The 14,515-nt window shown below is 42.3% G+C and overlaps 1 protein-coding gene across 1 annotated transcript in view; it reads right to left on the bottom strand.

The window, feature by feature from the left end:
• Positions 1–8,637: 8,637 nt before the first annotated feature.
• usta (uronyl 2-sulfotransferase a) overlaps positions 8,638–14,515 on the bottom strand; it is a 58,686-nt gene continuing 52,808 nt past the window's right edge. The window contains exons 6-8 of the mRNA XM_034076400.2: positions 11,716–11,813; positions 11,443–11,600; positions 8,638–10,858 (exon numbers count right to left, since the gene is read on the bottom strand). Coding sequence (XP_033932291.1) covers positions 10,566–10,858; positions 11,443–11,600; positions 11,716–11,813 — 549 coding nt within the window. The 3' untranslated portion in view covers positions 8,638–10,565. The remainder of the gene's footprint in view (positions 10,859–11,442; positions 11,601–11,715; positions 11,814–14,515) is intronic.

Genomic DNA, 14,515 nt, shown 5'->3' with positions numbered 1-14,515 from the left:
TTATTGAAATAGGTCTTAAATTCTATTCAAAGTGGTCTTAAAAAGGTGTTAAAAAGTCTGCCTCGCTGCACATTATCCCTGGCATAAAGATAGATTGTGGGTCCCTTATAACATGTTGTACACAGTGGAAATAAACAACCTTAACATCAGGGATCTTATACATTAAACTCCTTCTGAATCAAACCGTCACGGTAGCCTTACCTTACTGATACCTCTTCAAATAGAAAAAAACACGTTACTTTACCAGTAGAGAGAACATTGATTATTAAATTATTAATCTGACTAATAAAGAGCAATTTGATTATTAAGTATTATTCTGTTGATCGATGTCATTACATTTGGTAAAAAGCACACAATGACTTGTTTATGACTCGTTTTGTCAAAGTTTAGGACTTGGACTTGACTTTAACTTGCCCATCCTGACTTGAGACTCGACTTGGATTTGAGCGCAAAGACTTGAGACTTGACTCGGACTTGAGCGCAAAGACTTGAGACGGACTTGCAAAAACAATGACTTGGTCCCACCTCTGGTAAGTACCAACAGAACACTAAATGTTACTTTTTCCTTGTTTGACGTCATAAAACCCAATTTTACAACCATCACTCGATGTCATTTTACTATTTTGCCGTCAACTTTTACATGACGGTATACGGCAACTTCAGTCAGTCAGTCTGCATGAAATTAGTTAGCATAGCCAGCATTGTTAACGCTAATGCTCCTATTTTAAATAAACGTTAACTGTCATTTTAATAATTGTCAACAGCCATGTGTAAATATGTACATCCGATTGTCCGATTGTTATACAATTATTAGATTAATGGGCATGTTGTAATTAGCTTATTACACTTTTTGACCTGTGGTAACACCAGCATTAATCATACAGCTACTGTATGTAGCGTAGCCCTTACGATTTGTTGACAATAGGTGCGGACGGTGTATACCGTATACGTGTATACTTATTAAGGTTTTCCAATAACCAACTTTAATATTACCCACTGTAATTTGAGATCCCTATCGGTAACGGGGCGTTTTATGAGTTAGTTTATGCGTTGCATGGTTTAAGTGTATTGTTAATATAGACACCTAAATGATATAATGATAGGCCTATCCCTTAACTCAGTATTCATATGATAATATGAATAGATCTATAAGTGTGTGTTTATGTGATGCAGGAGGGATACAGTATATTGTTAAATATATATTAAAGATGGCTTTATACTGTATATAAGATTACATTAATTGTAATGCAATATACATACACTCATAATTGATAGAAGGAGAACTTCATGGTATACATATTAACATTATGTGTTTATATAAGATAATATGTGTAGATAATTAACATATACGCGCTTTGAGCACCAGGAAAAGCAATATATAAATAACATGTATTATTCATATTATTCATATTATTATTATTATTATTATTATATATAACTGATAACATGGTATCAGTGTTGTTTGCTTTGCACTAGTTTGCTTTTAACACTTGTTATTTTACTTAGATGAGCACTAAACCCAAAACCCACAAAGCGATGGGAGATGCCGAATGGCTGGCCCGGCTGAATGCCTTTGCTAACTCTGGAGTTTGGCCTTCAGAGGGGCGGAATAAACCAGCTCCGAGGCAACGGAAATGGTATGCCCTCTATCAGAAGGTAAAGTATAGCAACACATGTACCTATTACTTAGTACTTATTAAATTAAAAGTATACTGTATTACTGAAAATAGACAATATACTGGTGCAAATATTATCAATCGAGTGACTCACTCCAGATTAAAAAAGAATTATGATCATTTCAGATTGAAAAATTCCCCATGCAGGCTCGTGGACAGACCACCCTCTTTGGCGGGTCCATGGCCTGCAACTGTGGATATCATGTCGTTAAGGTGATGTATTTGAAAATAAAATAACATTATTGTTGTTCTTGCTTGCGTGCCTTTTACAGTGCTTTAATGCTGTTGCTGTTACATAACATGTTGTATTACATGATTGATAGATTGAATGCTGTTGTTTTAGCCTGCCAATGCCCCGCAGTCTGTAGCCTCAGTCTCAGCCCCTGGAGCAACTGCCTCAGCCCAGCGGACATTCCTGCGGCCCCCTCCGAGTTTATCAATGGTAAATATTTCCTTAGTAATTACTAAGTAATTACTGTTTTGTTTTAATTATTTAGTTTGTCTTGCACAATAAATTAACCTCTGTTTTTTTCTCTTAGTACACTAAATCACGCTTTGGTGGGTCACAATCTGTCTCACTGAAGCCACATTTAGTGGCTAGGAAGTCCCCCAGCTCTTCCCCTCCCTCTACATCCTCTGTGAGGACCCCATGCCTGCTCCATCCTCTGTCTGTTCTCCCTCTACATCCTCTGTGAGGACCTCCATGCCTGCTCCATCCTCTGGCAGTTCTCCCTCTACATCCTCTGTGAGTTCTCCCTCTACATCCCCTGTGAGGACCCCATGCCTGCTCCATCCTCTGTCTTTTCTCCCTCTACATCCCCTGTGAGGACCTCCATGCCTGCTCCATCCTCTGTCTGTTCTCCCTCTACATCCTCTGTGAGTTCTCCCTCTACATCCTCTGTGAGGATCTCCATGCCTGCTCCATCCTCTGTGAGTTCTCCCTGTACATCCTCTGTGAGTTCTCCCTCTACATCCTCTGTGAGGACCTCCATGCCTGCTCCATCCTCTGTGAGTTCTCCCTCTACATCCTCTGTGAGGATCTCCATGCCTGCTCCATCCTCTGTGAGTTCTCCCTCTACATCCTCTGTGAGTTCTCCCTCTACATCCTCTGTGAGGGCCTCCATGCCTGCTCCATCCTCTGTGAGTTCTCCCACTACATCCTCTGTGAGGACCTCCATGCCTGCTCCATCCTCTGTGAGGACCTCCATGCCTGCTCCATCCTCTGTGAGTTCTCCCTCTACATCCTCTGTGAGGACCTCCATGCCTGCTCCATCCTCTGTGAGTTCTCCCTCTACATCCTCTGTGAGGACCTCCATGCCTGCTCCATCCTCTGTGAGTTTTCCCTCTACATCCTCTGTGAGGACCTCCATGCCTGCTCCATCCTCTGTGAGTTTTCCCTCTACATCCTCTGTGAGGACCTCCATGCCTGCTCCATCCCCTGTGAGCACTGCTGTAAACACCATCCTGGCAGTAGGCTCTGTGAGTACTGTGTCTACTCGTTTGTATGGCTCTGTTGTAAATCTAAATGTAGCCTTTATATATTCAACAATTTGTTGTTCTCGCCCGAACAGAATGAGTCTGGAGGAGATGAGCCAGGGATCTCCATCTCCTCCTTGCCTTGTCCCTCTGCAACACTCTCCTCCTCCCAGCCTGAGGCCTCCTCCCTAGTAGCTTCCTCCTCCCTGGCTGCTTCCTCCTCCCTGGCTGCTTCCTCCTCCCTAGTAGCTTCCTCCTCCCTGGCTGCTTCCTCCTCCCTGGCTGCTTCCTCCTCCCTGGCTGCTGAGTCCGAGCAAGCTGCGGCATCCGCCCATGCTGCTGACTCCTTGCACCCTTGTGCCTCCTCTCTACCTGTTGCTCCCTCTCTGCCCTCCCTGTCCGCTGCCTCCTCTCGACCTTCTGCCTCCTCGCAGGCTCCAGCCTCCATGCCTCAGCCAGGTGTCTCTTCAGAACTTGATTCAGTGCCTCCTGATGAGTCTGGGGTATATAAATCAATATGCAATTATGTGTTTTAGCTGTGGTGGTCCTTTTTCACTGTCCTCACATTATTTTTCTCTTTTCTATATTTTTGCAGGCATGGCAGGCATGGACCGAGTGGACAGCTTGGCAGAGTGTCTGGTGGAGCTGAGGAACCAGCTGACTATTGTCCTAACAAACCAGCAGGTCAGGATCATGAACAGTCAAGCTGCTTTTCCTCTGTGCATATACAAGTTCACAATTTGAGATATTCTTGTCTTATGTGCTGTGTTCTCCCTCTCTCAGGTTAGTTGCTCTGTGGCAGAACCTGCTGGACTATGATAAGCAAAGGGTGGTTGTTGCTGCCAGACATCAGAGCAGGCTGGACACAGGGCGGTTCAGGTCTCCTAAAAAGAAGCAGGAGTTCACTCCAGGGGTGGAGAGTTTGAAGAGGCATGCTCTCACCACCCAACCCTGTCTCCTAAAAATTACGTTCCCACAGAACTAAACTGCATTCTCAATTACGTTTAGCTAGAAACGTATTTTCTCCCATGTTACGTTTGTTATGAACGTATCTCAAATACGTTTATTTTCTACATAGTTTAGTTCTGTGGGAACGTAATTTTTAGGAGACAGGGCACCACCACTGCCCCACTTGCACAGTGGCCAGATTGCTGCCGCCTGATTGAGGCAATCTTTGTCAGGCTCTGTGTTATCCACCGTAGTCCCAGGAAGAGAGGGACTGGCACAGTGTCAAGATGGGATCTCATCTTGGAGGACTACAGGAAAATCAGGCGCCGCATTCTGTCCAATGGGACAGTTATGCAGCAGACCACCCTGCAGCTGGTGGACGTGAGCCACACCACCCTGGTGAGGTGGCACAATAAGAGGGTTAAAAGGGAAGACAATGCAGTGGTGTTGCAGGGGCTGGTCTTGCCTAGCCGCCTGTCTGTGGCATCTGACCCTCTTCCCCCTGCCAATGTTCGCCCCCAATCAGCAGCCCCCCAGCCAGGTGTTGCTCACCATTACATCCTCCCAAGTAGCACCGTTGGCCAGGTAAAGCTAAAGAGGAAGGCCTCTCCCACAACAGCAACTTTAAAGCTGCGTCCCCAGCTGCAGGGCTCCACCCTCTGGCCCTCAGATGGTGTGGCAGCGACAGCTCTTCCCTGCTCCAACTTTGGGCCATTGCTCCTGGATTTTTAATCCAGTGACCTCACAGGTGCCGGTCCAGGTTGCTGCTCCACAGGCTCCGAATGCCAGCCTCTCCTCTGTTCTTCCTGCTCCTGCTCCAACCACCCGAAAGCTGACCCGCAAGGTTGTGCACAACACGTGCAAAAAGTGTGGGAAGTTTCGCACAGCGGAAACTGGACACAGCCAGTACAAGGGAGTTGTTTACTGCCCCTTGGTTGAGGCTTTGCCAAAGGAGCAGTGGCTGAAGGACATGAGGAAGAAAAAGTGAGAAGTGTTTCCGCCCCCATATCATTGACACTTAATTATGTATATAGTTTGGTTTACAGTTTTATAGTTATGTGTATATATATATATATATATATATTTTATGTATAAATTGTATATAGTAATTTTATCTTCTATTTAAGAGTGTTATTATCATTATTTTGTTATACCGTTTTACTACTGTTTTAAATGTTATTATGTTTAACTAACATAAAATAAAGGTTTGGCTTTTTCAAGTATGCCTAGTGTCTGTCCAATAATTGTAGTGGAGTACTATGTTTACAATTTCTATACTTTTTCGTTCACCTGTTAAAAAGCCAAAAACAAAAGAATTATAAAACATATACCTTAGTTGATATTAATGTAATGGTTATATTTTTATTATTTATCCACAGCACACAAACAATGAGCTTCAATAAAAATCCATATCGGTGACTTAAAAACTATCCCTGATTTAAAAAAAGTATTTAATAAACTTGAAAGAAGTAAATAAGTTTTACTTAATATTTAATATAAATGTATTAATAGTTAACTGTATAACACAAGTCTTATCAGTCAATATCTCTAATTAATTAATGTTAAGATATGCAACACAAGCACTTTTATTCCTCTCATGTTCTATATATTATACACTTCAATACTGACGGAGTTGGGATTCAATCCTGCAATCTTGTGGATGTGTTTTCCGCCTCAAGAAATAAACAAATACATACTTTTTTTGAAACACTACTGTATATAAACACTTTTAAATGCTACAGAAGGGAAATTGGGAGCAGGAGAATCGTTTTTTCTCCTCTTTTCTCCTTTTTCTCTTTTTTTCTTCCTTTTTCTTCTTCCCCCTTCTTCCCCCTTCTTCTTCCTTCTTCCCCCCCCTTGCAAGACTATTGTTCCCCAGCTTTGGCGCAGTGGATAGAGCCTTGGTGTTGGGATCAGGGGTTCAAGCTAGTTTTGGTTTTCTCACAAAGAAACAAAAAACAGCTTTTGACAACCAAAATGCACCTGCGAGCGTGACAGCTAGCACTAACCTTGCTGCTACGGAGGATGCCGTCTTTGCTGCTGAAAACAGACCACTTTGGGCTATTTTATCTGCGCAAAGGTATGTGCGTGTCTGTCTGTCTGTCTGTCTGTCTGTTTGTCTGTCTGTGTGTGTGTGTGTGTGTGTGTGTGTGTGTGTGTGTGTGTGTGTGTGTGTGCGTGTGTGCGCGCGCGTGTGTGTGTGTGTGTGTGTGTGTGTGTGTGTTTGTTGGACCACGTAATTAGCAGTGAAGTCAGTCTCTCTCTCTCTCTCTCTCGTTTTATATGTGAGAGCTAATTTTTGTATTTTCTTTAATTTGTATAGCTCTTACGTTGTTATTGATTGTGTACGAGTTCATGTGTTTGAGCATGCGCAGTCTGTCCTGAAGTTGTGGAGAGAGTAAAAGGTAATAAACGGAGGCGCTGTTTGTGACGCTCCACAAGTACAGAGTTCCTGAGTTTTTGTAATTATCTTTGAAGCCCTAACACATCAGACACTAATTGTATACTCGCAAGGGTGTGCAATATATACCATCAGTTGGAGTCTGCACCCCCAAGGTGCACAATACATTATTGCGCAATCTATGCCTGTGACTGTGTGCGTGCGCGCGCGTGCGTGCAGGCGCAGGCATGCGTTAGTTTTAAAGACCCCCATAGAGCTCAGTTTATAACTCGAACCCTGCTTGCAAGTCTCGAAAAAAAGCCACCTCCACTAACAGCTTCCTATTTGCCTTCCCCACGGCACCACCCAACTCATGAACTAACCCTCTGTTCAACTTTGAAATAGAAAACTATGCAGATCCACAACGGTGTACAATACTGTAGTCTGTGTATATGTGCAGACCCGGCGCCAGAACAAATACATCTAATATGATTTTCATGGGAGGGCACACACAACCGTCACCTGCTGCGGGCCTGCGGCACAATATCAAACAGCAAGGCCAACAGCATTGAGTAAAGATGCACACTTATCGCAAATACATACACAAATAAAGGGCAAGATCGAAACCACTTTTGAAACATTGTGTGCGTGGCAGCACAAACACTGGTAAATCACGAGCAAGGCACACTGGTTAAGGATGGCAGCTTCCAATCCTCATCATTGCACTCGGAGAGAAATAGACGGAGACGATGAACTGTTTAGCCCGCCTTGGGCATGGTTTATTTTCCGATGCACTGCACTCGGACATGCTGCGGAGTGAATCGTGGTCACCTCTAAGAGGGAGTTGGTTGACAGCTAAAAAAAGCTATAATATCAACGACAGCTGACACGTAATAACGGTTCCGTGCCAGCTGATCTGCACCAAAGTACTAATTTCCTTATTTGTTTCCTCGCCTATCTGTCTCTCTCTCCACACACTCTCACATGAAATGTGTTCTTTTGATGCGGCATGCCTTAGCAGTTATCAGTCTGTAATGCGTGTTTCTAGTCGCAAAAACCGTTGACAGTAAGCCACATCAGATGAAGACGTATTTTTCTTTAAACTGTCAGGGGAAACAAAAGGCTGCGTCTGCTTTTAACGAATCTTCAAGCCATGGTCTGTTGTTGTACCATGCAGTGGCAAAAGTGCGCTTCTTTCCTGAAAACAATCTCCCTGGATAACGATCCAGTTTCACTTGGTTGGGTTTATTAACCCCAAGATCATCTGGGGCTGTTGAGCGGTTGCTGGCCCAATAGTACCTGTTGATGTGCTGCAAGGCGTCTGTAGTGGAGGCACCGACACGGAGGAGGAGGAGGATGCTGGCGGGTGTGGTACAGGGTGTGGCAACGCAGGTGGTGATGGTAGGGGCACAAGGAGCTGTGCCTCGGAGGACAGCGTTGGTGGCGGCCGCCTTGATGAGTCAAGGCTTGGGCTCGCTAATTCAGCCCCGGGGTTTGCCGAGGTCAAGCTTGTGACATTAAGGCGTGCAGCTGCATCGGCTGCAGTTCTTTCATCGCTATTTCGTTTTAATAAATCCTTAGACCTTTTAAGCCCATTTCTGATGTCCATTTTGTAATATATATTTCTTTTAAATGTTATAAATAATAAAAAACGTGTTTATTGGGGGAGGGCAGGAATGTCAAATGGGAGGGCCTGGCCCTCCCACGGCGCCAGGCATGTATATGTGTACAATGGAAAAGCTAGGGTTGTGCACTTTACTTTGTATGTTGGAAATAAATTCAGTCATAGTATGTGGAAAAAAAAAAGTCATATGTTAAACATTTAAAAAAAAGTCATAGTATATCGAAACATTTGAAAAAAAAGTAATAGTACAGTATGTCAAACATTTAGTAATAGTATAGTATGTTTAAAAAAAAAGTAATAGTATAGCATGTCGAAAGAAAAGTTATAATATAGTAAAAGAAACAAGTGGACAATAGTTTGGATGCCGCTCTTTCAGTAGATGTCTATCAAGCCGATGTCGTGTATATCAGTATTGGAGGTTTATGGAAGGTGGAGGATGAGATACGTTGCAGCATTCCTGATCCGGTGAAGAGGCCATCACAAACTTCTTCATACAAAGTAGTAAAGTAAGTAAGTAAAGTGTAGACACTAGCTGCAATAGTTAGAAGACATTTATTTTGAAGACTGTAAAATAATGAACTGCATTAGTTGTTAACAAGTTTTCAGCTGTTGATATGAAAACCGTAACATTTTTTAAATAGTTTCATAGCCGCCAGAAACCAAGGATACACATGATCAAGTTATTAAACATATTTTTTCCTTCCTGAGAATCTTGTCTGTAACGCAAAGGAATACAAAATAATAAATTAAACTGGCAACAAAGGAAACACTGAAGACAAACCAGGACAATGAATAGGTACAGACAATGGAGATTGGAATGGAATAGTGAACTACATAGATGACTGAAACATAATAGCTTATGGTAACTGTTCTCTGGATGATTGGTACATCATGCACTCTAGATAGCTGCTGGAGGATTACACGTTTTAGAGAGACAACAACCCTTAAACAGTGTGGAAGCTATTCAGTATTTTTCACATTTATTTAATGTATTTATTTGTTATTTTTTGTTTTGTAGAATTAATTGATTTACAGCCATATTATTTAAGTTAAGTTGTGTTCCAGCTAAAATGCTTTTATTTTGAAGGTGATGGGTCAATTTGGGCACACAGCTGGGTTTATTTAAGGCAATCAGGGCACAGCAGCAGTCAGTGGGCACCGGGAAGGTATATGGTTTTTTACCAGTGTCAGGGCTGAGTTCAGCAAACATTTAAACACCTTTTGCTGTATTGTTCCCGCAAGGTGAAACTAATAAATACCACAAAAACGTTGATGCCTTGTCTGGACAATGGATTAATTACCGGCTCCTGATCTACGTAAGGTCCACTGTGCCTGGTGCCTCAGTGGCCTTTTGAAACGTTGGTGTTGTTGACAAATAGCCACTACAAACAGTAATGATCCAATTTGAAATGAAAGGCAAATTAGTATCCAGTATTGTGACCAATCCGCTCATTATGCTTCAGAATTTCACCTCAGAAAAAGTACAGTATATTCATACAGTTTAGTAATGCATCTCAGTAGAAACACTGGTATTTGGCAAACTCAATCTTTAAAACTTTGGATTAAAAACACTGCGCTCCATAAATGCTTTTTAGTGTTTATCTCTGAACAAAACGCCTGTCCCGAATAATAAATCTATGCTAAAATACACTGCTGGTTGGTCAAACTCAATCATTCATGCACACTTGAATTCTTTGAATTCATAATTTAGTGCTTACTTTCTAACCCTCATTTATACCTAATAATATCTTACAAATTGAATTTTTTTGTATTAACCAATACTATATCAACTGATTTATGTCACAACCCCCCAGCTGTGCACAAAGGTTTCCTGTCAGTTATTGGAACTCTTAGTGAGGTTTGGCACTTACAACAGTCCTTGACAACTAATACACATAAAAGGGTTTTGGTACTATTTTATTCGTGGATCCCATTTCCCATTCCAGCTGTTAGGACACACACCTTTTAAAAAAGCATGAACCTCTTTTTTAGGCTATGTCTCAGAAGTCCTTTCTTACAGTAAACCAACACTAAGAATATTTCCCAATACATTTAGCCCTTCACCTCTTAAAATAATCTCTCCTGGAGATTACAGCAATGATGTCTTCTCTTTTTTCCATAAAAGGGCTCAAAAACAAGCTCAAGTTCAAACAAAACTTGAGTCAAGCAAATTGAGCTAAACCATTGTTCTCACTGTCCAACTTTTAAATAGAGCATTTTGTCCTTCCAATTACTCAACCCTATAGTCCTCAGTGCTGAGCCTGTTATGAAAGGAGTCTATTGCCAATGGAAAGCAGAGCCCGTAAAAACACGAGCGTCAGAATCCATACACCCCTAAACATACATCACTTTTCTTAGGAATGCTGAAGGACGGGAATGCCCCCTTAGCCCTCAGGCTGCCTCCAGCTATCTCCAGCCAATTAGCTTCTTTTGGCTATGTCCACTGTTCGCCACACCGCTCTTATTGATGGATCAGCCAGCTGTTGGCATCCTCCAGGTCTGTGTCGAACTCCTCGTCTTCATCCAGAGGCTCCGGGGTTCGAAGGGCCAGCTCTCTGAGGAAAGAGGGTGAGTGGGCAGGGGGCTGGGAGACGGACTTGAGGCCAATCTTTTTCTTCATAAGATGGAACTGGTCTCGGATGAAGTTGTAGAACTCATACTCGTAGCGCATGCGGTGGTAGAGCACCTGCAGCGCCTCCAGAGTGGGCGTGTGTTTACGTACTGTGCCTGTCATATTCCCCATCCTCTTATAGTCTGCAGAAAGAAGAAGAAGTACAGAACCAGAAGAAGTCAGGTTAATGTAATTTGACAGTAATACAGTCAAAGAAAAGGAATACCAAAATCATGATTTAAAAAGAGATTCATGTGCAAAACCTTAATGTTTAAAGGCAACAACAGTGTAGGAGCCAACATTCTGTGGTAGACTGTGTTTAGTTATATTATCTTCCTTATTTGTTAACACCACACACACTTGTCTCCATTATTTTTTTTAAACAATATATTTACACCACACACACTTGTAATAGGTTGTTTCTGGTAATTGTCACATGGGTGTGGTTAATGGTATTTAGGGCACCTGGTGTATGTTTAGTAGCATGACAATGGGGATGATCTTAGCTCTAATATCTTTTGTTGACCGTATGATTCTGTTTGTTTATTGTTTTGATTTACAATATTAAATATCCGTAAAACGTTGAGTTCAGTACAGACTTTATTATGTATACGCGTCACATCAATGAGCGAAGTTTAGCCTCAGAGCGGCCGTATTATGGGAATATAGCCGCCACAAACAGGTACCAATATGATACATCAACATATGTTTTTTGATTGTGTCCTACCAGGGCTCTTGTAGATGCTGAGTACTCCAGTAAAGTAATGAGGTAAGAGCCTCTCCAACAGGAGCAGAACATCCTCCAGCTCCTCCAGGATACCAACAAGCAGGTAGTTCTCCTGCACATTCTGTTTGGCCCTCTCCAGAGCCCATACCCCCGGCTCCCTGGTGGAGAGAGAGGAAAATCACGAGTAAGAGACAGACAAACAAGTACAACAACAGAGAAGATTTACATGCCACGTTTAATAACATGTCCTCCATATTAAGAGTCTGTAGATACCTGCATCCAGGATGCTGTCCACAGAAGTATGGAATAATGTAGAAGACTCTGGGATTAGAGCACTCTGGGTAATTCTCTAGAATGCACACATTGATATCCTGAAAGCAGACAAACACATGACAATCATAATTTTACATTATGTTTCATTTAACTTACACTTTGATCTAAAGTGACTTAGAGTGCAATAAACCACAAAGATACATGCAGCTACATTTGCTTTAAAGAGGCCAAACCACTGTAAGCGCTGGTGCATTAGATTCAAGTGAGCTAAACCCTTAAGTACTATATTTTGTCAGTTAGGTTTAATGGCCTAGGCGCAGGCAAAACAGTACTTATTTATTCATAGTTTGCCGAGGTGCAGGCGTAGAAGAATCTTAAACATGTAATGTTATATTTCTGCCACTAGAGGGAGCCCATCACCAGCACTGCTGTGAATCCGCTGATAGTGATCGTCATAGAAGTGCTGCAAAACCACATCCTGAGATCAAAGATAAACTCTGCTCCTTCACCCGAGCTGCTCAGATTAGAACACATATATTACATTACATTACATTGCATTTAGATGACGCTTTTATCCAAAGCGACTTACAATAAGTACATTCGACCAGGAAATAAGTACATTCGACATATAGTTGAACATGAAAGAGTGCTCGCTTTAAAAATAAATATATATAATATAAGCAATATAGAATCAGATAGTAATGATAGTCTGTTTTTATGTTGTAATCAAGCAATGATGAACTTAAACCAGTCACTAATAAGTAATAAGTGGTTAGATCACAGTTGGGACATTTAAAACACCCCTTGTCTAAATGTGGTAGCTATTAAATAATGAGGGGGGAAACACAGAGGACAGATTAAAAACACACATGCAGGAGTGGAGCAGGCCAGCCACTCAGTTATATGGAACTAAAAGTCAAATCCGTGTCAGGTGACGTAAGCTTTATGGATGGCAACAGGTCCCAAGCAACAAAACACTCCACGAAGCATGACTCACACATACACGTACACGTACACGCCACATGTGTTCTCAAACGCACATGCGGTAGCACCAGGCTATATGCATGAGGCAAAGAGTGTTGACAGGTAGAGAAAAAGAGGATGGGATCTGGACACATATTTAAAGCGTAATGATTTTGTCAAAGCTTGTCTACACTCTGTTTGAAACTGCGTATTTAACTACCAACACTAAGACCAAAATGCTCCATCACAGAGAAGAAGTTGGGTCGGACGGGACCGGAGGCCCAGACTTTCCCAGAGTTCTCTGTCTGCTGTTAAGGGTGAGATGTGAGGGTCAAAAACACCCCACTGACCATGTGTGTATCAACATGTATGAGCTTAACAGTTAGATAAGGTAAAAGATAGCCTTATGATTTCTCTTATCACTCTCAATGTCATCATTCTCTCAGCTTCCAAAGAGGAAGTGATGACAGGAAGAGCAAGAAAAAGTCTATCTACATAAACTGGGATGACAAATTATGCACATGGTCAGTTTATTTTTCCTTGCAGCTCAATACAGTGCTGCATAGCATGTGATTCACAGAGTGGCTGCAGGGTTTGTTTCAAACTGTATGACTGAGCTGCACAATGCACCAGGAACATGACTGGTTGGTGATCAGTGGAGCGAACCACTGGAAGCTCATCAAAGAACAACAAATCCAAGAGGAACCTTTAGAAAACAGTTCAAATGTGCACTATTGTTAGAGTGTGGGCCGTTTCCGGACTTGTGAAACACTTGCTTGCTTTTCTTTGATTCATAACTTCAAGGAGAATTTGTTGCCTTTTTCATGTTGTATTATTCAAAGAAAGACAGTGTCATCATGTGTTATCAATTAGGAGTATCTCCTTGCCTTGACAGTTTCCTGTCAGTGATGAGTGTTACAGTTTCTCAATACTATATAACTTGTGTGGGAAACTATAAACCCCATGCAGAGATTTCAAAAGAAAAGTTACAGTTGATGCAAGAACTAACTTGAACTCATATGCAACACTGTTATATTTTACACACACTTGCCACGTCATGCCAATACAAAGATAATGGGACTCTATACAGGCCCCCCCAACACTTGGCTGTAATGCAACAAAGCACAAAAGCTCCCAAAAATAATAATTAATTGCCGTAATATAAACAGTAACAACATAGAAGAAAAAAGTGAATGCCAGAAAAAAGAAACTGAGAAAGGCGGACAGGAAGTGACATGTGTGACGCCATTCCACAACACATATGGCACCTAGCAGGAAGTCCCCCGTCCACTTTGCTGCGACACTTGATACAGGACCCTTATGCCTTAGCATTTAGGGGACCTCTGGGAATGCAGCCACAACTCATTCATATACAAGTGCGCACAATCATATACACATATACACACACACACGCACGCACGCACGCACGCACGCACGCACGCACGCACGCACGCACGCACACACACACACACACACACACACACACACACACACACACACACACACACACACACACACACACACACACACACACACACACACACACACACACACACACACACACACACACACACACACACAATACACACTCTCTTTAGAGGACCCATTAGTATTTCGAAGAGAGCTCCTGTGTGCACACTCAGACTCATTGTTCCCATTCCCACTGTGGATTAAGCCAACTGAGCAGTCACAGAAAGTGTAGAAAAATAGGCCCTAATCTCTGCGGCGGCCTCCTGTTTCAATGAAAAGAATGTATGCATGAATTCAATCAGGAGTAATTGATGATGTGAACCTTTCCCATGGGGCAGGCCGCCACAGTATTCATCAGGCAGCATGG

Source organism: Pseudochaenichthys georgianus, chromosome 24 (genome assembly GCF_902827115.2).
Source record: "Pseudochaenichthys georgianus chromosome 24, fPseGeo1.2, whole genome shotgun sequence".
In the NCBI taxonomy this organism is placed as follows: Eukaryota; Metazoa; Chordata; class Actinopteri; order Perciformes; family Channichthyidae; genus Pseudochaenichthys; species Pseudochaenichthys georgianus.
Note: the sequence above shows the minus strand (reverse complement) of the source record. Positions and strands in the feature narration are given on the sequence as shown.